The following is a 23,775-nucleotide window of genomic DNA, read 5'->3' on the forward strand; positions in this document are numbered from 1 at the left end:
GGCTCAAATTGTCTATCGATAAAAAGCCAATAATGCACAGGGTGGTGCCTGTATGCAGTTCTATGCCATCAATTTCAGTGTTGGGATAGAGCTGCTATTGGGTATGAATCGGTCACCTATACACCAATTGGAACTATTGCAGAAGGGTTTCTGGATTCAGTTGTGTGCTTGGGAGGACTCAAAATGTGAGAAATTAGCAGTTAGATAGAGTATCCACCAGAAAGAACGTTACAGAAGGTAAGTTGTTTGTTCATTTGGAGTGCTAAAGCACTTGTCATTTGTCAGGCATTTATTAGCACTTTAGATCACATGCTTACTGTAAACTCAAGAGCCTTGCAGTTCAGTATTAGATGCCCCTGTTTTGAACAACAGTTTGCCTCCCTCCAGGCCGAAAAAACGTTTAATTGAGTTCCTCTGTTCTTGTTTTTTATTGATGTCCCCCCATAATCATGTTGTGCTTCTTCTGTCCAACCTGCAGGTTATCCAGTGTGTAAGTCTGACCTAATATCAAGAATGGAGATAGATGAGCTCAGCCTCCATGATCACCATAATGCACCAGAAATGGAAGTCCCTCACAGCTCTTCCACAGTCAATGGTGAGCCTCATGCGAAATCTGTAGCCATTTTCAGTCATATTTTTACTGGTCTCTTTTCAAGAAAAATGAACATGCCCCCTTAATTTGCTTAGTACTAGGTATGTTGCTCATAACACCATATGTTCAGTCCGAGATCCTGTTACCTACTAGTGTGAATCCCACTATAAGATGTGCTGCCACAACATGTTTTTGGCAGTCCTCTCAAATGTAACGAATAACCATATTCTTTAATAAATGGTTGCTTGATTGTTTTCAGTGGACTAAATGTATGTAGAGGATAAAAAAGTGCTATGGTGTCGCACTCTGGTATAAAGCACCATACAGGCGCTGAAATATAATCAGTAATAAGTCTTGTGTTTATTACGGTTCTTCAAAATCACTACAAGCATTTAATATATAGGTTTGTTGCAGATATACAACAAATATCACAGTTTGTTTTTACTACTTTTAGAAAATATATGTTCGAGGCATATGAGCTGCAGATTGCACACTGTGCATAGATCGCCACCTAGTGTTGGGCCCGGATGTTTAAAGTTTGTTGTTGTCCTGAAAAGTTCTTTGGAAGTCACAAGATAGGTGACTCCTCCTTAGGACCACATTGTGCATGGGCATCGGCTCCATCCCCAGATTGTTTTTTTCTGCCATCGGGCTCGGATGTGTTTCCTGCGCTCCTGTTAGGATTTCCTTCGGCGTGCAATCCTCACCAGTTCGACGGTATTGTTTCGATCGTGCTCCACATAGACGCGATTCTTCACCACTTCAAAGTCTTCGATTCGGGTATCGACGAAGGTCTTCGGGCCTATCTAGGCCTTACTTTCTGGTTCATGGAAAGGACGCCATTCAAGAAGTGTCCTCGATGTGGGTCGAAGTTTCCTCCCACCGACCTACATTAGGTGTGCAACCTTTGCCTCTCACAGGAGCACGAGGCCAAAGACTGTTCCACTTGTGCCTCCTTCCACTCCAAGAAGACGATCCAGGACCGATGAGCTCGAAGAACAATGGCTCGCTCATCAGCTTCGATCCCCGACAACATCTTTTAAGAGGGCGTCGACATGCCAGAACACCAGCACGCCGAAGAGCGCACCAGCTCCTCAGACGCCGAAGACTCAGACGTCGAGGAAGTCACTCCAGCTCAACGGGTCGTAAGTAAGATCATCGACCCCAACCCTTCCTCAAAACCCTTCTAAAAGGCTTTGGGCACACCCTCACCTTCGGGCCCAGGTGCACACAGAGACTGCTTCCAACGCCCTGCCTTCGGGCCCAGCAAAGAAGCCCATTAAGCCTTCAGGCAGCTCGGGCTCGAGCCAGCCTATCCACGGTGCTGATCCTACACCGAAGAAAAAGCCATCTTCTTCAACTACACCGACCGGTGCTCCGACACCTAAGCACACAGCGCCGAAGACTGGCAGCGGCTCATCGATGCCGATACCGCATTCGGAGCCGACTAAAAAAAAACGCCTAAAGCTCAAAAATACCCTTCAGAACCGAAAAAACACCCTGAACCGAAGAAACAGGTTCCGGTAAAAGACAATTCAAAAGGGCACACTTCTAAACCCAAATCAGCTTCCGACTCGGTGCCGAAAAAACCTACGGAGCCGAAAACCTTGACACCGAAGGATTTTCCCTGTTCAGAGGAACTTTTCACTCCTGATCCTAACCAAAAAACTCATGTCCAGGATCCTTAGACTAGCCAATTGACTCTCCGTTCCAAAAGGAGACCACTTAAGGCGCCAGCACCTCCTCCTCCTCCAAAAACGATACATTGCAACTTCTCCATTAAGGGTGCCTTCTCCTCCACCTCCCCATACTGTTCCTCCTCCTACACCTACTCCACCTCACCATTCACCTACACCATCCCCTAATCCTGATGATGTAGACACAGACTCTGATGACACAGATAGAGGTGCACATGACCCAGCAGGGACCAATGGCCCCCTCAGTCACCTAATCCATGGGATGATTACAACACCACTGATGTGCCTTATATCCCACAAGACGACATATACCCTTCTAGACCCTTCCCACCAGAGGACACTATAGATTTTAACCTACTAGTTCAAAGAGCTGCCCAATATCATGGGGTGGACTTACACACAGATGCAGTGGAGGAAGATTTCCTACTAGACACTTTTGATAACACACAAAGGTCTACTGCCATTTTGCCAATGCCTAAGGGTGTAATCAAACATGCAACTGAAGTTTTTAAAGACCCCGTTAGGACTCGGGTCCTCAATCCTCGCATTGAGAAAAAAATATAAAGCTGCCCCTACAGATCCAGTCTATATTAAAGGTCCAGCACCAATAGACTCTTTAAAAGTGTCTAATGCACGTAAACGGGCTAATTCTCAAACCTCAGGTGAGGCCTCACCACCAGACAAAGAATCCAACCTACTTGACGCCTCAGGTAAAAGAACCGCGTCACAAGCAGTTAATATCTGGCACATCACCAACACCCCAGCATTGCTGGCCAGATATGACAGGGCTCATTATGTTGAATTAGAGTCCATAATGCAGCATCTACCTGATAAATACAAAAATAGGGCCAATGAACTTATACAGGAAGGTAAAAATATCACTAACACTTCCATTCGCTGTGCCCTAGATGCAGCAGATACCGCCTCAAGGGCAATCAATACCAGCACCCTCCTACGTAGACATGCTTGGCTACGTAGCTCCGGTTTTAAACATGAGGTACAAAACTCCATCCTTAATCAGCTATTTGATGAGACACACCTATTGGTCCCAAATGTTGACGTGTCTTTAGAAAAAATTAAGAAAGACACCGATACAGCAAAATCTATGGGAGCCTTGCAGCAGCAAGCTCCCAGACGTTCTTTCCGTCGCTCATCATTCAGAGGCAACACTAGAGGCTACTCCTCCGAAAGTCCCTCCACCTCTTACAAAACCCCTAGCCAATCCACATTCACTAAGGGCTACCAAAGAGGGGGTTACAGGGGTAACAACAACAAAGGCAGAGGCAAAATCAACAACTCCCGCTCTGCCTCTACCCCTCCCCAATGACTCAAACCCCCCCCCCCACCAGCACACACAATTCCAACTCCTGTGGGGGGAAGACTGCAACAATTCCTTCCTGCCTGGACCAACATCACATCAGACAGATCAGACAGGTGGGTGAGACAAATTATTCAATCAGGTTACTGTCTAGAACTAACATCTACCCCCCCCAAACATACCACCCAAACTGCGTCCAATGTCACAAGAACATCTCAATCATCTGGAGTTACTAGCAATATTCCTAGCACTAAAGGCTTTCCAAAAGCAACTATGAAAGGAAGCTGTCCGCACAGACATGACAGCCATGTATTACATACAGAAGCAGGAAGGCACACACTTCCTGAAGCTATCTCAACTACCACAGGACATATGGCGGTGGGCTGTACCTCAAAACATATTCCTTCTAGCCCAACATGTTCCAGGAGTACAAAACACCATAGCGGATCTGTTAAGTCGTCAAACTCAACAGACCCACGAATAGGAACTTCATATGCAGGTTCTTCAGCCATTCTTTCAGATGTGGGGACAACCTCAGATAGACCTATTTGCCACCCACGAAAACGCCAAATGCCCAAGCTTCGCCGCCAGATATCCACACCCACTGTCCAAAGGCAATGTGATATGGATGAACTGGTCAAACAAATGTGCGTACGCTTTTCCACCTCTACCACTCATGTCACTAGTAGTACGCAAACTACAGCAGCATTCTTTGACCCTCATCCTAGTTGCTCCAACGTGGGCCAGACAGCCGTGGTATACCACACTGCTACAACTGTCGGTAGTACCGCACCAAAAATTACACATGTCTCCACACCTCTTAACACAGAACCGTGGAGAGATCAGACACCCGGCCCCAGCTCAGCTCAACCTTGCGATCTGGCTCCTGAAGTCCTAGAATTTGGATATTTGAACCTTCCTCCAGACTGCATGAATGTCATAAAAGAAGCTAGACGTCCAACCACTAGGGCATGATATGCAGCCAAGTGGAAACGTTTTGTAATATATTGTCACAACAACAATTTTAATCCCCTAGATGTTTCTATTCAACACATCATAGGATACTTACTGCATCTCCAAAGATGCAACTTAACCTATACGTCTATTAGACTACATCTTGCTGCAATAGCAGCATATCTGCAAAACATTAAAGCCTTTATGGAAGGCCTTAAAAGAAAAATTCCTCCCAGAGTACCACCTTCACCTGTGTGGAATGTAAACGTTCTTCTCACACGGTTAATGGGACCTCCCTTCGAACCCTTACACAAATGCGAACTACAATTTTTAACGTGGAAAGTTGCATTCCTAGTAGCTATTACCCTTCTCTGCGGTGAGTTAGTGAACTACAAGCACTAACCATTCAAGAACCGTTCTTGCAAATGCATCACAATAAGGTAGTTCTGTATACTAATCCAAAATTCTTACCCAAAGTCATTTCTCCCTTCCATCTCAATCAATCTGTGGAACTGCCCGTTTTCTTCTCACAACCACAGACAGTACCAGAAAGAGCTCTTCACACATTAGATGTCAAAGGAGCATTGCTATCCTACATAGAGAGGACACAACCCTTTCGTAAGACAAAACAACTTTTTGTGTCTTTTTCACCACCACACAAGGGTAATCCCTTGTGTGGTGGTGAAAAATCCCTGTGCACTGAAACAGCGCTTCTAGCGCTGCAACGAACACTCCATTTCGCCATCACTGAGGGCGAGGCGCCACGGCGGACACGCCCACCTCAGCTGGCCACGCCCCCTTCTTGTCACTATAAAGTGCGCGCAGCTGGAAAGCGCGTCACTTTAATTCGTGAGTCTCCTGAGGCGGAAGCCGGGAGTGAATCTGCTTTTTTAAAACATTGTTGTGTGATACTTTGTGCTTTTAAACCACTTCCCTGTGCACTGAAATAGCGCTTTTAGCGCTGCAACGAACACTCCATTTCGCCATCACTGAGGGCGAGGCGCCACGGCGGACACGCCCTCCTCAGCTGGCCACGCCCCCTTCTTGTCACTATAAAGTGCGCGCAGCTGGAAAGCGCGTCACTTTAATTCGTGAGTCTCCTGAGGCGGAAGCCGGGAGTGAATCTGCTTTTTTAAAACATTGTTGTGTGATACTTTGTGCTTTTAAACCACTTCCCTGTGCACTGAAACAGCGCTTCTAGCGCTGCAACGAACACTCCATTTCGCCATCACTGAGGGCGAGGCGCCACGGCGGACACGCCCACCTCAGCTGGCCACACCCCCATGACTCCTCTTACACCGACATAAAAAATGTGTCTCGCTAGGAAGCGCAGCGGACGGGCGCAGCGGGCGCGCCGTCAGCGCGCCGAAGGCGCGCCAAAGGCAAGCCCGTCTGGGCCCGTCCCGGCCTGGACCGGGCCTAGGGCCAGTCCCCCTGCCTCTTCCACTAGCCCCGTCCGCACATGTTGGACCAATACCCAACTTCACCTACTTAATACTCGCCCTTGCTTGACCAGCACTCGCTGCATCCCAAACCACCTGGAGGCCGCTCATTTCCATTGCCCGCAATGCAATTTCACTCTTCCGCCCTACCAACCCTGTCTCTCTCCACGTCCCCCGTCACAGCTACCCTCCTCTAATCAGCGCACCCTGAAAGCTGGTTTGATCAATTGCCGCTCTCTTCCCCGGCATGCCAATGACATCTGGATGTCCATCTCTTCTGATGAATGGGATATTCTCTTCCTCACCGAGTCTTGGATCACAGACTCCTCCTCTCCGGATATCTATCTGGCTATTCCCCCAGGATATGATATAAAATGCTTGAACCGGGCTGGTGGTAAGTCTGGAGGCGGTCTAGCCGTCATTTTTAAATCCCTTTTCCAGCTGACTTTTACCAAACTCACCAATATTGGTATTATCGAAGCCATGTACTTCTCCATATCCGATTCTGCTGCAGTTATCCTGGCTGGCACATTAGTCTACAATCCCCCCCCCCCCGCCACCTCCCCTACTCTCACTGCCCTCGTCCACCAACTGGCTGACTTATCTCTCAAACACCAATATTTCATTGTCCTGGGCGATTTTAACCTCCACATAGACAACCCGCTCTGCGTGAAGGCAATCAACCTGTTGGAAACTATGGATAGCCTGAATCTCAAACAATTAGTCGTAGGTCCCACTCATGTGGCTGGTCACACTCTGGACCTCATATTCGCCAATTTCCCGTATATCACTGTCCTCCCACCCCTCCCTCTTACCTGGACTGATCATTACCTCATCCCCTTTTCTCTTGCCCTGGGACGAAAATCTGCCCCTGTGGCCCCAAGGAAGGAGTTGGGAAGAAAGTGGCACAAGGTTACATGTGCTACCTTGGACCCGTTATTCCATTTTCAGACGGAGTACCTCTCCTCGGACATAGATGAAAATGTTTCTAGGCTGAATGTTACCCTCGTTAATGCGATTGATTCTATCGCCCCCCAGAAAATCATCACCTCCACTAGATCGCGACCCTCTGCTCCCTGGTTTTCTACCTCCCTCCGTGAGGAGAAAAGCAGATGCAAGGCTCTCGAACGCAAGTGGAGATTAAACTACGACCTCGAAGCCAAACTCCTATATAGAACTGCCCTGAAAAAATTCCATCAACAAAAAAAAAGCGCTATGAAAGATCACTTTGCCTCTCAAATTACTAAAGCCAAAAACTCATCTAAAACCCTCTTTAGCATTGTTAAAGATTTTATTAACCCTCCGGCCAGGGCTCCTCAGAACACCGCGAGTCAGGCTCTCTGCGAGGGACTCTCAGACTACTTTCTCGAAAAGATTAATAAACTTCGTGTCTCCTTCCCCACAGGGCTTGCCCCCTTGCCTTTTCCCACTAGTCCCCCAGAGTCACCGTCCTTTCTTTCATTTAACAAACTTAACCAGGACGATGCTATCAGGCTACTCATCCATTGCAAATCCGGCGCCCCCTCCGATCCTGTCACCGCAAAAATCATGGGAGAACTGGCGCCCTCACTCGCCTGCCCCTTCCTCTCCATCTGGAATGCCTCCCTCCACCATGGCTTCTTCCCTACCACCTGGAAGGAAGCCTTGGTGATCCCCATTCTAAAAAAAGCGGACGCAGATCCCACTGTCTTTGCTAACTATCGCCCCATTTCCCTTCTCCCTAAACCCGCCAAAGTCCTGGAAAAAGCCGTGCAGCTGCAACTCACGGAATACCTAGAAAATCATTCTCTGCTGCATGGATCACAATCCGGATTCAGAGCCGGATTCAGCACTGAGACGGCCCTGCTGGAAGTATCCGAAACAATTCGAGAATGCGTGGACAGGGGCGAGGAGGCCATGTTGGTCCTCCTCGACCTGTCCGCAGCTTTCGATACGGTCTCTCACCCTATCCTCCTTGACCGACTTAAGCAGATAGGCATTGGTGGCACTGCCTTCAGCTGGATCGAGTCCTTCCTCTCGTCTATAAGTCAGAGGGTACTGTTGCGTCCCTTCAAGTCAGAGAAAAAACCCCTGTCATGCGGGGTGCCGCAAGGCTCCGCCCTCAGCCCCCTGTTCTTCAACGTCTATCTTGCCCCCTTGGCCGACGTTGTGGAGTCCTACGGAGTCAGGGTGGTCTCCTACGCTGACGACACACAGTTGGTGTTTTCCTTCAGGGACCACTCGGACTCCGCATTCGCCAACTTTCGCCAATGCCTCAACAACATCAGTATCTGGATGACCGCGAATCACCTCAGACTGAATGCAGACAAAACGGAGGTACTGTTTTTTAATCAGAGAACCTCCATCCCCTCCTCTTGGTGGTGGCCCACGGCGCTTGATCCCGCCCCGTCCCCCGTTCACTCGGCTCGGAATCTGGGTTTCCAGTTTGACGACTCCCTGTCATGCAAAACTCAGGTTAATAAAGTCACCTCCGCCTGCTTCCTGAAGTTGCGCATGATCAGAAAAATTCTCCCTTATCTCCCCCTGGATTCCCGCCGTACAGTCACCCAAGCCCTCATCACGTCCCACTTGGACTATGCCAATAGCCTCTATGCTGGTGCTCCCCAGTACTTGGTAGGTTGGCTGCAGATTGTCCAGAATGCTGCAGCCAGACTGATTGGTAACATCCCGTACCGCCAAACTGTCTCTGCTTATCGGAGGGAACTCCACTGGCTTCCAGTGGCTAGCCGCATTCAGTTCAAGGTCCTCACCCTCACCTATCGAGCCGTCAACGACCGCGGACCTAACTATCTGAAAAAACGGGTTTCGATATCCCGCTCCACCAGATCCCTGAGATCTAACGACCTTCGCCTCCTGATCTCGCCCCGTTTTAGATTATCTAGAACTGGTGGCAGAGGGTTCAGTGTCATTTCTGCCAAATTGTGGAACTCCCTACCAATCGAGCTGAGATTCTGTCCCTCTGAATCCATCTTCCGAGCCAAACTCAAAACCTGGCTCTTCTCCGGACTTTGAGTCACTCCACTGCTTCTCCTGCTTTACTCCCTATTTTCCCTTGGTGACTCAGGATTTTAGCGCCAGGAACCCCTTCGGGGGTAGCTGCGCGCTCTATAAACTACATAAAATAAATAAATAAAATAAGTAATCCCATTTCAAAATCTGGGATAGCTAGATGGATTGTCAAATGCATACAGATTTGTTACCACAAAGCTAAACGTACCTTATCTGTTACTCCTAAAGCCCACTCTACAGGAAAAATAGGGGCTGCAATGGCATTTTTAGGGAACATTCCCCTAGATCACATCTGCAGAGCAGCTACATGGTCTACACCGCACACATTCACAAAACACTATTGTGTAGATGTGCAAACCAAACAACAAGCTAATATGGGCCAGGCTGTTCTCAAAACATTATTCCAAACTACTGCAACAGATAGGGGTGGTTGCCGCTAAGAGTGGGTACTGCTATACAATCTATGCACAGTGTGCAATCTGCAGCTCATATGCCTTGAACGGAAAATGCTACTTACCAGTATTCATCTGTTCTTAGCATGTAGAGCTGCAGAGTTGCACACGCCCACCCGCCTCCCCAGCTACCCTTGTCTTTTCCAGTATTATCTTAATGAGATACAAATTACATGGACATCCTTCCTTTTCTTGCAAAGCTCCATCATTTCCTAATGGCGAAAAACAATCTGAGGATGGAGCCGATGCCCATGCGCAATGTTGTCCTAAGGAGTCGCCGCCTATCTTGTGACTTCCAAAGAACTTTTGAGGACAACAACAAACTGCAAACATCCGGGCCCAACACTAGGTGGCGATCTATGCACTGTGTGCAACTCTGCAGCTCTACATGCCAAGAAACGATGCATACTGGTAAGTAGCATTTTCCTTTTTCAGCCCCATTATTTTAAAATGTACTTTTCACGGGTAGGGCATCATTCCTCAAAATATCTTTTTTATGGTGGAGTTTGGGAGGTAACTGTGAGAAATTGCCCTCTTTTTTGCATGGTTGCCTCCGCTTTTTGCTAAACTGCTGATGTACGTTGACTGAGTGTGCCCTGGGCTTCTCCCAATCAGGTGCCCAGGGCCTATGTTCTTTCCCTAAAACTGCATTGAAGACCAAACACAATTGGCACTCTCTGGCCACAGGTCAGCCCCTGGTAAATGGTGCTACAGGTACCCAGGGCACTGTGACCAGGAAAGGCCTCTAAGGGCTGCAGCACTTATTGTGCCACACTTGGAGGCCCTGTACCTTTACACCCACACACTGTCTTTGTAGGCTGTGTGTTTTGGTGCAGAAACGAGTGAAGAGTCGACATGGAACACATCCCTGTGTGCCATGCCTACAACCCGCTGCCCTCGTTTAGATCAACCACCCCTCTAGCAGGGTGCACTATACCAGTGGTGAGGGTACAGGTGCATGAACCCTGTACCCCTACAGTGTCTAATCCAATTCTTAGACATTTTAAGTGCAGTAATGCCATTAAGAGTATATGGTGCAGAGGAGCTTCGCGGGCAACCAAGATGGCCGCGTAAGCTCGGAGCTCCGCGGACCTTCCGATCTTCCTCATATATCCTGTCTGAAATCCTGATCCACGAGGGTGGATTCTTATTGCTGGTGGTCTACTGAGGCGGGAGCTGCCTTCCGCCTTCGAATCGGTGGTTCCTACGCTGAGCTACGTCGAGTTGAACTCCGTGCCAGGGCTGTGTCATTGTCTCTCCGGACTCCGCCACTCCGCACGATTGGTATTTACAACAAGGGGTGGTGAGGTACAGAGTCTCTGAATTAAGCAGAAAGCTCTCACCCAGTCAAGAGATCAGGGCTAGATCCAACACCGTTTTTTAGCTCACTGCACCATCCCAGTTTCAGAACCTGGCTGTATGCAAATTAGTCTGTTCCTGTCCCAGTGCATGATGGGAACAGGGCAAACCAAACTACAAAAGCCAATTCTTACACTGGGAAGGAAACAAGCTCCCGGGGACCGGTTTCTGGCATTACAGCCGTCTTCGGCCCGGTTTGCTTGAATCCTGATGGTGCAATGAGCAAGGGTCTCACATCTGAGAATACCCTTCCACGCTTAGGGTGGACAAAAATATTTACAACAAGGGGTGGTGAGGGACAGAGTCTCTGAATTAAGCAGAAAGCTCTCACCCAGTCAAGAGATCAGGGCTAGATCCAACACCGTTTTTTAGCTCACTGCACCATCCCAGTTTCAGAACCTGGCTGTATGCAAATTAGTCTGTTCCTGTCCCAGTGCATGATGGGAACAGGGCAAACCAAACTACAAAAGCCAATTCTTACACTGGGAAGGAAACAATCTCCCTGGGACCGGTTTCTGGCATTACAGCCGTCTTCGGCCCGGTTTGCTTGAATCCTGATGGTGCAATGAGCAAGGGTCTCACATCTGAGAATACCCTTCCACGCTTAGGGTGGACAAAAATATTTACAACAAGGGGTGGTGAGGGACAGAGTCTCTGAATTAAGCAGAAAGCTCTCACCCAGTCAAGAGATCAGGGCTAGATCCAACACCGTTTTTTAGCTCACTGCACCATCCCAGTTTCAGAACCTGGCTGTATGCAAATTAGTCTGTTCCTGTCCCAGTGCATGATGGGAACAGGGCAAACCAAACTACAAAAGCCAATTCTTACACTGGGAAGGAAACAAGCTCCCGGGGACCGGTTTCTGGCATTACAGCCGTCTTCGGCCCGGTTTGCTTGAATCCTGATGGTGCAATGAGCAAGGGTCTCACATCTGAGAATACCCTTCCACGCTTAGGGTGGACAAAAATATTTACAACAAGGGGTGGTGAGGGACAGAGTCTCTGAATTAAGCAGAAAGCTCTCACCCAGTCAAGAGATCAGGGCTAGATCCAACACCGTTTTTTAGCTCACTGCACCATCCTAGTTTCAGAACCTGGCTGTATGCAAATTAGTCTGTTCCTGTCCCTGATCTTTGGACTGGGTAAGAGTGGTCTGCTCAATTCAGACACTCTGTTCATCACCACCCCCTTTTGTGAATCGATTTTGGCCACTATAGGTGTGGCAGGGTATACTCAGACATGAGTCCCTTTCTCACTGCTCCATCAGGATTCAAGCAAGCCGGGCCGAAGACGGCTGAAATGCCAGAAACCGGTCCCCGGTAGCTTGTCTCCTTTCTGGTGAAGAATTGGCTTGGTAGTTTAGTCTGCCCTGTTCCCATGATGCACTGGGCCAGGGACAGACTGATTTGCATATAGCCAGGTTCTGAGCTGGGATGGGGCAGTGAGATAAATAACGGTGATGGATCAAGCCCTGATCTGTGGACTGGGTAAGAGTGGTCTGCTCAATTCAGACACTCTGTTCATCACCACCCCCTTTTGTGACTCCGCACGATTGGACTGCGTAGTGACTGCCTGCTGTCCCTGCTGGCGGAGTGCTAGTGCCTACAGTTCGTTCTTTCATCGGCCTGGTCTACCTGTCTAGCTCGGATTTTCTTCTTGGCTCGTTGGGCTCGGGCTTGGCTGGTGCAGCCCTTTGTCCTCATCGGAACCAACATGGCGGGCAGAGGGGACCCCGACAAGACGTCGAACAAAGGCGTCCGCGGAAAAGCACAGTCACAACAGAGTAGAATTGAGCGATATGTCCAGCCGAAGACGCCGCCTGCCACGGGATCTTCTGCCAAGAGCCTTCCATCTACGGGCTCACCTGACGGCTCTGAGCCTACTCTGAGCGACATCATGGGAGCCATTACCAGTTTTCGGGCTGACATGCAGCAGCAACATGAGATCTTGACCCACAAGGTGGACACTATGGCTGTTGATCTGACTCTCATTAGAGCCGACCTGGGCAAGACTAATGATCGAGTGAAGACACTGGACATTAAGACCTCCAGCCTGACGGCCGACGTCTCGGACCTGCAAACCGAGGTCCGGAACCTGCGGATAACTGCGGACCAATTCTCGAGGAGGCTGGAGGACTTTGAGGGACGTGCCAGGCGACAGAACGTCCGCATTGTCGGTGTTCCGGAGGGGTCGGAGGAAGCGGCGACGGACCTCTTTGTGGAGGACCTGATACAGACCCATTTGGCACCGTCTGGTCTTAGCAACTTTTTCTCTGTGGAGCGTGCCCATCGGGTGCCGGGCGGCCCGCCGAAGTCGGGCGTGGCGCCTAGACCCATCATAGCACGGCTTCTCAACTTTCGGGACCGAGATGTGGTCCTGCAGGCGTCCAGACGGCATGGACCGCTTCAGTACCAGAACGCTGAAATACACTTCTACCCGGACTTTACCAGGGCTGTTCAGCGACAGCGCCAGAGCTATGCGGGCGTAAAGCGGCGACTGCGAGACATGGGATATAAGTACTCTATGATGTTCCCTGCCAGACTCCGGATTGAGCATGAGGGCCGTGCCCTATTTTTTGACTTCGCCGAGAATGTGAGTGAATGGTTGGACACTTTGTCGCCGCGTCGGGACACTCAAGATGAACAAGATGGAGGTGCGGCTGGTGGCTCGGATCTATGAGACTTGGCTCTGCTGTGTAACACTGGCGTTTGGTGACCCCGCTTCATGAGACTGTCGGTATTGTTTTCAAGTTACCCTGCGGACTTTCCTGTCGTTACATGGAGGGTGGCGGGAGGTGTTCGTGGAGATTCCTTACTCCTCTGGGACTTTTTGTAGAGTAGTTTATGGGGCGACAGGCACACTGCTGGTTGGGGGGGCTTTTTAGTCTGATGCAGGGGTGCAGGGTGGGGGGTGCAATCATACAAGTTTATTTGTTTGTTCGTTCTTTCTCTTTTCCTTCCTCTAGGCAATGGATCATGTTTACTGCTGTTTTTCATTTGATGGTTGGGTTGGCTGGGGCTAGGTGGGACGGGATGTGGGACGATGGGGGGTAGGAAATTAAAAGTGATCAGTTGGAATGTTAATGGGCTGGGTGACCGTGTTAAGAGAGGGGTGGTGATTCAACTGCTTAAGAGACATATGCCAGACATTGTGCTCCTACAAGAGACGCATTTGATTGGAAATTCTTGCAAAGCTCTTAATCGTAAAGGCTACAAGATGGTTGCCCACTCTGGGTTCTCTTCGGGCTCCCGGGGGGCGGGAATCCTGGTGCGTGCGTCCCTTCCCCTTGAGATAGACGTCACTGTGATTGATGAGAGGGGGCGCTGCGCTGCAGTGGCGGGGAGATGGGAAGGGCGTTCCCTCGCGCTACTTTCGGTTTATGTTCCCCCAGGCCTGCAATCCAGCACTTTCCAGGACCTTGGTGGCGCCATTTTGTCCTTGCCTGATGATCTATTGATAATGGGGGGTGACTTCAACTCTGTCCGCTCTGGCTCCCTGGACCGCCAACCGCCGAGAGATCTTCGCAGTTCCCAACTGTGGTTGCCTTCCTTTCTTGACTCCATGGGTTTGGTGGACAGTTGGCGACTTTTACATCCCGCGCTCCGCCATTTCTCCTTCCTTTCGAGTGCCCATGGTAGTCTCTCCCGTATAGACTACGTTTTTACCTTGGCTGCACATGCGTCTGCCGTGTCTGAGGCCCGTTTTTTGGCACGGGGTATTTCCGACCACTCCCCGTTGTGGGTCTCGTTTGATTTTAACATCGTCCTGTCTGACCGGCCGGCGGCGGTTAACCCATGGTATTTCCGTAATCTCAAGACTCGTGCACTCCTTGCTAAAGCCATCGACCTCTACTTCTCGGAGAATGTGGGCTCGGTTGGCTCGACTATTACCCTGTGGGAGGCATTCAAAACTGTGTTAAGGGGTGAGGCTCTTGCTCTCATTGCAGAGGCCAGGCGGGTTAGAGATGCCGACCTCACGTGTATTGAAGACGGGGTTTTGCGCCTCGAGTCCCGACTGGGGCCTGAGCCCGATCCCTCTCTTTTACATGCTCTTTCCCTTAAACAGACGGAATACCATGGTCTTGCCACGAATGCTGCCCTTACCCTGGCCAAGGAACAGCAAGGTCGTATCTACGACGTTGGGGATAAAGCTGGGAAGCTGCTGGCTTGGCTGGACAGGCGCGAGATGGCTAGCCGCGTGGTGCCTGAGATCTTAGGCGATGACGGGGTCGCCGTCACGGACCCAAGTGCTATTGCCGAGTGCTTTGCTGATTATTTCCGGGGTGTCTACACTTCCAACTCAGACCGCTCCGAGGCTGACTCGGCTGCGTTCCTCTCAACGATTGACCTTCCCTGTCTTTCTGAAGAGGACCGTGCCGACTTGGATCGAGACATATCCGCCGACGAGATCGCCTTGGCAATCCGTGCACTAAGGTCGGGTAAAGCGACTGGCCCCAATGGTATTCCGGTCGAGTTATACAAAATTCGACCGGATGTGGTATCCACGCACCTGCGGACTATGTTTTTGAAGGCACTGGACGAGGGCCTCCTCCCCTTAGATCAGAGGCTGGCCACCATCGTGGTTATTCACAAAGAGGGAAAGCCAAGAGACGTGTGCCGATCCTATCGCCCTATTTCCCTCCTCAATGTGGAGCCTAAGATCCTAGCCAAACTGCTTGCTAATCGATTGGTTGGAGTCATCGGTGATTTGGTGCACCCGGACCAGTCGGGTTTCATTCCCCGCCGTAACACTGCCCTTAACTTGCGTCGGCTCCATGGCGTTATGGCCAGAGCCCACACCCTCGATGAACCGGCGGTGCTTGCTTCTCTGGACGCCAGGATGGCTTTTGACTCGCTTGAGTGGAATTATCTATGGGCGGTGCTGGCGAAGCTTGGATTTGGACCGGTCTTTGTGAGTTGGGTGCAAATCCTTTATGCTTGCCCGCTGACTAATGTCACAGTCAATGGCCGCGTGTCGGCGACCTTTGCCCTTCACCGAGGTACCAGGCAGGGTTGCCCCCTGTCACCTCTCCTGTTTGCCCTGGCTCTTGAACCGCTCGCGGCCATGCTACGTACACACCCGGACTTACATGGCATAACCTGGGCCCCGGGCTTTGAAGATAGAGTTTCCCTGTACGCAGATGATATTCTGCTCTACCTTACTTCTCCCTGCAAGTCTCTCATTGTGGCATGCGACGTGCTCAGGCTTTTTGGACGCCACTCTGGCCTGGTCATCAATTGGGCCAAGTCTTCTCTTTACATTCTAAAGGGGGACACACCGCGCCTCCCTAGAGGCTGCAATATCCAGATGGCCGGACAGGGCTTTAAGTATCTGGGAATATACATCTCCGGTAGTTCTAAGGCGCGATACGACCACAATCTGCTCCCCCCTCTCCAGCGACTGCGGAGGGACATGGATAGTTGGCGCAGGCTCCCGCTCTCTCTCCTGGGCCGGGCAGCATTGTTCAAAATGATGTCCCTGCCCAGGTTCCTCTATGCCTTGCAGAACACTCAGGACCCGGTCCCGGCCCGCTATTTTCGGGAATTTGAGGGATTGCAACGGGCCTTGCTCTGGGATGGTCGTCCCCGTGTCGCCATCCAGAAGCTCACGTTGCCGTGGTACGACGGAGGCATAGCCCTCCCGGATGTGCGTCGGTACTATTGGTCCTCTCAGCTCACTGCTATCAACCACGGCTTTTATGGCCCTACTGATAGCCCAGGCTACGCAATGGACAGGTGGCTCTTACGCGGTAGCAACTACTATCGTGCCCTGTATTCTAGATCCTTTGATCGGCGCCTGTCAGGCCCGACTAAGGCGGCGGTTCACGTTTGGCGGACGATCACTAAGGCGCAGGGTTGGCAGGGCAGACTGACTAGGTTTACCCCACTGTACGACTCTGATATCTTGGGCAGGCTGTGGCACACCAAGGGCTTCGACAAATGGGATCTCATAGGCATCTCCAGGGTGGACGATATGGTTATTAAGGGCGAAGTCGAGACCTTTCCTCAACTGCAGGCCGAACACCGTTTGGGCGATTCGGAGTTTTTCCGTTACGCCCAACTGAGACACGCGTTGCTCTCTGCCAAGCCAACGGAGGGAGAGATCCCCGAAAACTCCCCCTTAGAGGACAGCATACTGGATGGCCATATGCCTGACAGTGCTATTTCCCTGTCCTATAAGAAATTGATTAATGTTCGAACTGATCTCCTCCTGTGCTTGCGAGACCAATGGACGGCGGACGGCCTGGAGCTTGACGATGAGGACTGGCAGAGTGCGGTGTCCTCCCCTAAGGAGGTCGCTATCTCCTCACGACTCCGACTGGTGCAATTCAAAATCCTTCACCGGGTGTATGTCACCGGCCCTCGGCTCTTGCATATGGGATTCTCGCCAGATGGCCTTTGTCGTCGAGGTTGTGGTGCTCTCGCAACCTTTTTACATATTCTTTGGGAGTGCCCCGTCATTGCCCCCTATTGGGCGAGAGTGCACCGGATTATGGGAGAGGTGACTGGTGTGGTGTTGGCTGCAGAGGCGCGCAGATGTCTCCTTAACGTTTGGGAACCGTCTGATCACAACACGGCGCAGACACGTTGGGTGACACTGGGCAATATGGTTGCCAAGCGTGATATTGCTCAAAAGTGGGGTGCTGCTACGGCCCCCCTGGTGGTACAATGGAAAGCCAACATGGACTGGTGCATGTTCCGGGAAAAGACGGTCTATGTAGCCAGGGGGAGGCCTCAGACATGGAATAAAGTGTGGGGGGCATGGAATACGTACAGGGGCGATGTGTGCCTGCCGCCGGAACCTGTCCCTCTGGATGAACACTTGTCACCGTAGCCTGTGACACCAACTGTTTTATGCTGTTTATATTTCTCCTGCTTTTTCCTCCCCCCCCCCCTTCCTATCCTGCCACTCCTTCTTATTGATTCTCTGCCTCTCCTCCTCTGCCTTTTGCCGACTCCTTGACGTCTTTACTGCTCCATTGCCACTCTCACGCGCCTTTTGGCGTTTCTTTTCTTAGTTTAGTTCTCTTTCTTAAAAAACAAAAAACAACCTGCAATGTTCTGATGTGAATCTCCTTGCACTTTTCTCCTCCTGATTCTATGCTGCCTTGCCTCCGGGATGTTAGGCTGAATAGCTGTGTGCTCTTTTGTAATAAAGGTTTTAAAAAAAAATTTAAAAAAAAGAGTATATGGTGCTGGAAGTGTGTCATTACGAACTCCACAGTACCATAATTGCTTTACTGAAAACTGAGAAGTTTGGTATCAAACTTCTCAGCACATTAAACCCACACTGATGCCAGAGTGGGTTTATTAAAAATACACACTGAGGGCATCTTCGAGATGCCCCCTGAAAAATGCCCTAACACTAGTGTCCAGGCTGAGTAGCTGCTCCCCAGATGCCACCACCAGAAATGTTTCTGGACCCCTGGGTTGAGAGCCTCCTACTCTCAGGGGCCTGAAACAATGCACATCCTGGGATGAGGTACAAAGCCACCTCCCCCAGGATGGGCAGGGTCCACGAAGGGTAAACTTCAAAGGCTTTCCGCCTTTCTGAGCTTCCCCAGGTCTTTTGCTGCTTCCAGCAACTGGTCCCTACCGGTTCTGACACCCACTTTGGGCGGGATACCTGGCAGGAAAACCAAGTGAGGAAGGGAGGTGTGCCCAACTCTGCCAACCCCATCCCTCAGGTGGGGGAGGCGAGGTGAAGCACAACGCTCAGTCCCCGCCATCTTCCCCAATGGGATGGGGGGGGGGGGGGCTAGTTAACCAGAGCTAGGCATATGCCCCCTCCCACTGAAGGGTGGCATATAAGGGGGTATACCCACCCCAAGGAAGGGACCCATTGGTCCCAACCTTTTACTAACCTATAATACCCCTAAATCTAGTGTTTATGGGCACCCCTGAACTTTGCCTCCTCAGACAAGCAACAACAAAGAAGAAAAGAAGGACGAGCAGCTGTGCCGAAGCTAAGAGGAGGAGGACGCCCACTGACTTGGCCCCAGCCCTACTGGCCTGTCCCCACTCGAACCTGCAGAAGCGAGACACTCTGGTGTGTCCTGCAGACAGCAAACTCAAGAACCCAGAAGGCCTGCCCTGCCTTCCAAAGAAAATACTTTTTCTCCCGTGAACACAGGATTCGTTCACCAACAGACTCCAGCTCCAGCTAAATCAGCGAATCTGCACCACTCTGCGCCCATCGGCCATGGCCCGAGTTCGAGTGGCCGAACACCACGAGGGGGCCTCCCCGGCGATTCTAACCCGAGATCTGGTGATCTCTGACCTGCCTTGAATATCCCAGCGAAGCCTGCAGCCTCTTTCTGGAGGACCCCCCGATCGCGACAAGAGCTACTAAGAAACTCTACGCCTAGACACTCCTGCACCCACTGAGGGTGTAACAAGAGTGCATCCTTGACCCTGGGGGAACCGTGTTCTAACCCCAGAACCTCAACCCCAAAGACCGACTACTTACCTGCTAAGCGTGAAACTTCATGTTCGAGGCATATGAGCTGCAGATTACCCACTGTGCATAGATGGCCACCTAGTGTTGGGCCCGGATGTTTGCAGTTTGTTTTGTTGTAGAAAAGTCTTTGGAAGTCACGGGATAGGTGACACCTCCTTTGGATGATACTGTGCATGGGCATCTGCTCCATCCCAGATTGTTTTTTTTCCGCCACCGGGCTCGGATGTGTTTCCAGCGCTCCGCGTTGGAACCAATTTCCTTCGGCGTGCAATCCTCACCAACTTAAAGAAAATCAGTTTCGAACGCTTTCCCAGTCAACGCTACTCTTCAACACCGAAGGTTTCGATTCCGGTCATCGCCGACGGCCTTCGGGCCTAACTAGGCCTCGGCTCCAGCTCATGGAAAGGACGCCTTTTAAAAAGTGTCCTCAATGTGGGTCGAAGTTTCCCCACACCGACCTTCATGAAGTGTGTAACCTTTGCCTCTCCCCGTAGCACGAGGCCAGAGACAGTTCTGCTTGGGCCTCTTTTCGCTCCAAAAAGACTATCCGGGACCGAAGATCTAGGAGGACAATGGCTCGATCTTCAGCTCCGATTCCGGACGACATCTTTGAAGCGGGCGTCTACGTCCCAGAACACCACGGCGTCGACAGCAACTCCGAGGCAGAAGATTCAGAAGTCGAGGACATCACTCCAGCATAGCGGGTCGTAAGTAAGACCGTTGACCCCGGCCCTTCCTTGACACATCCAAAGAAGGCCCCTGTCACACCCTCGCCCTCGGGCTCGGTTGCACACCGACACACTGCTTCTACTGCCCCACCTTCGGGCTTGGCTAAGAAGCTAACTAAGCCTTCAGGCGACTCTGGCTCGAGTCGGCCTTCCCACGGTACCGGCACCGAAAAAGACAACATCACCGGCCCGCTGACATCCAAACCATCGGCGCTGAAGCCTACCGCTACTCCTTCGGCACCGAAACCCAGGTCGGAACCAATCAAACCTGCTTCAGATTCAAAAAGACCACCGGAACCGAAAAAAACCATCGGATCCCAAAAAAATATCGGAGCCGAAAAAATCATCGGAGCTGAAAAAATCTTCGGAGCCGAAAAAGACTCCTGCTTCTCCGGTTAAGGACATTGCCAAAAAACAAAAGAATCCGCTTTGATGCCGAAACCTCCCTCCACACCAAAAGATCGGCCTCCTACAGAGGACTTATTTCATCCAGACCCTGCACAAAAGACTCTAGCTAAAGACCCAATAACTGGGCAGCTAACTTTAGCTTCAAAAAAGCGACCACTGGATACACCAGCGTCAGCTACTCATTCAAAGAAAAAGGACATGGCTACCTCGCCTTTAAGACTTCCTTCCCCTTCTCCTCCACATATACCATCACCACCTGCTCCCCTACCACAACATTCCCCTACATTCTCTATCATGCCAGACGATGACAATAGGGATGATAGCTCTGATGATATAGGGGCTAACATAGATGATCCATCTATTCCTCCATGCTCACCTGACCCGTGGGATGATTATAACACCCCATACGTCCCAAATGTCCCTCAAGATGACATAATCCCCTCAAGGCCTTCCCCACCAGAAGACACTATGGGTTTTAATCAGTTGATACACAGAGCTGCGCAATATCATGGAGTAGATATGCATACAGACCCTGTAGATGAAGACTTTCCAATGGATACCTTTGATAAGGCACAAAGATCCTCATCCATTTTTCCAATGCTTAAAGGAGTGATTAGGCATGCTCCTGAAGTCTTCAAGGACCCAGTCAGAACTCGGGTCATTAACCCTCGAATAAAGAAAAAATATAAAGCTGCCCCTTCAGACCCAGCATATATTAAAGGTCCAGTACCACTAAACTCACTTGTAGTTGCCAACGCACGCAAGAGAGCAAACTCACAAACATTAGGTGAAGCTCCCCCACCAGCTAAAGAATCTAAGCTACTTGGCGCATAAGGAAAAGAACTGCGTCTCAAGCAGCAAACATGTGGCATATTGCCAATACACAAGCATTATTGGCCAGATATGACAGGGCACAATATGACGAATTAGAATCACTAATGCGGCACCTCCCCGATAAATACAAAGATAGAGCAAATGAGCTTATCCAAGAAGGGAAAAATATTGCAAACACCTCCATTCGGTGTGCACTTGATGCAGCGGACACTGCCTCCAGGGCAGCTAACACCAGTGTTTTATTACGTAGACATGCCTGGCTACGAATATCAGGGTTCAAACCTGAAGTCCAAAGTGCTACACTTAATCAACCCTTCGATGATCAACACTTATTCGGACCCAATGTAGATGTATCACTTGAAAAAATGAAAAAGGATAAAGATACAGTCAAATCTATGGGAGCCCTGCAGTCGCAGGCTCCCAGACGTTCATTTCGCCGCTCATCTTATCGAGGCGCCACCAAGGAATACTCTTCAGACACACCTTCTAACTCATACAAAGCCCCTACACAATCCACCTATTGTAAGGGCTTCCAAAGGGGAGGTTACAGGGATAACAATAATAAAGGCAGAGGTAAAAACAACTCCCGCTCTGCCTCTACCCCTGCCCAATGACTCCCCTTCCCTTCCCCCGTCCCAGTCCACGCCTGTCGGGGGAAGACTACAACAATACCTACCAGCCTGGGAAAACATCACATCAGACAGGTGGGTGCTTCAAATAATTCAATCAGGTTACTGTCTAGAACTAACATCCACCCCCTCAAACATACCACCCAAGCAGCGTCCAATGTCACAAGAACATTTAACACTGCTCAGACAGGAAGTAATATCCCTCCTGCAGAAAAATGCAATAGAAATAGTCCCAATGCATCAGCAAAACAAAGGAGTATACTCCCTATATTTTCTAATTCCAAAGAAGGATGGATCTCTAAGACCTATCCTAGACCTCAGACCTCTAAACATTAACATACAATCGGATCATTTTCATATGGTCACACTCCAACAAGTCCTTCCACTCCTGTTACAAAACGACTTCCTTGTCACTCTAGATCTCAAGGACCCCTACTTCCACATTCCCATCCACACAGCGCACAGAAAAGATCTCAGATTTGTACTAGACGGGCAGCACTACCAGTTCAGAGTGCTCCCATTCGGAGTCACAACAGCGCCAAGGGTGTTTACCAAATGCCTAGCAGTAGTAGCAGCACACTTAAGAAGACAACATATTCACGTCTTCCCATACTCATTCTCATAAAAGCCAGCTCATACAGTCAGTGTGTACAACACACTCACGCTACTATTCAACTGCTTCACGACTTGGGATTCACAGTAAATCACACCAAGTCACATCTGCAACCTTCACACATACAACAATATCTCTGCGCTTCAATAAACACCCAACTAACACTAGCCTATCCCTCTCCAAACAGGATAACAAGTGTACAAACTCTCCTAACAAAATTCAAAGTGCAACACTCGCTTCCAGCTCGAGTGTTCATGCAGCTCATAGAAATGATGGCATCTTGCATATTTATAGTACCTCACGCAAGACTGCAAATGCGTCCACTTCAAGAGTGCCTAGCATGCCAATGGAACCAGGCTCGTGGTCAAATAACAGACCTAGTGTTGGTAGACAGTCGGGCTCATCGCTCTCTGCAATGGTGGAGCACCAAAAACCTTTCAAAGGGCCGACCGTTCCTAGAGCCAGTTCCGCAGATAATCCTGACTGCAGACGCATCGCTCTCCGGCTGGGGAGCTCACCTACTGCATCACACCATGCAAGGCAGATGGACACCGCAACAAAAGTTACTCCACATCAACCACCTGGAGTTACTAGCTGTTTTTCTAGCCCTAGAAGCATTCCAAAAACAAGTATCAGGCAAAGCTGTCTTAGTCCACACAGACAATATGACAGCCATGTACGACATAAACAAACAAGGGGGAACACACTCTCTGCCGCTCTCTGTTAGCACAGCAGATATGGAGATGTCTATACCACTAAAAATCTTCCTCTTAGCCCAACACGTTCCAGGAGTACAAAACCCCATGGCAGATCTGCTAAGTCGACAGACCCAGTGATTCCACAAGTGGGAACTTCATCCACAAGTTCTTCATCCGTTCTTTCAAATGTGGGGACAACCTCAGATAGACCTCTTCGCCACCCACGAAAAAGCAAAATGCCCAAACTTTGCCGCCAGATATCCACACCCGCTGTCCAAAGGCAATGCAATATGAATGAACTGGTCCGAAAAATTTGCGTACGCTTTTCCTCCTCTCCCACTACTTCTGTTAGTGATACGCAAGCTACAGCAACATTCCCTAACACTCGTAGCTCCAACTGGAGCCAGACAACCGTGGTACACCACACTGCTGCAACTATCTGTGGTACCACACCAAAAACTAAGCCTATCTCCACGCCTCTTGAAACAGAACCATGGAGAGATCAGACACCCGGACCCAGCTCAGCTCAACCTAGCGATCTGGCTCCTGAAGTCATAGAGTTTGGTTACCTCAACCTTCCTCC

General features: G+C 50.2%; 1 protein-coding gene across 1 annotated transcript in view; it reads left to right on the plus strand.

Moving 5' to 3' along the window:
• Positions 1 to 465: 465 nt before the first annotated feature.
• LOC147685071 (uncharacterized) overlaps positions 466 to 23,775 on the plus strand; it is a 98,708-nt gene continuing 75,398 nt past the window's right edge. Inside the window, exon 1 of the mRNA XM_086940953.1 lies at positions 466 to 595. Within this exon, the coding sequence (XP_086797079.1) occupies positions 514 to 595 (82 nt within the window). The 5' untranslated portion in view covers positions 466 to 513. The remainder of the gene's footprint in view (positions 596 to 23,775) is intronic.

Source organism: Lissotriton vulgaris, chromosome 10, assembly GCF_964263255.1.
Source record: "Lissotriton vulgaris chromosome 10, aLisVul1.2, whole genome shotgun sequence".
In the NCBI taxonomy this organism is placed as follows: Eukaryota; Metazoa; Chordata; class Amphibia; order Caudata; family Salamandridae; genus Lissotriton; species Lissotriton vulgaris.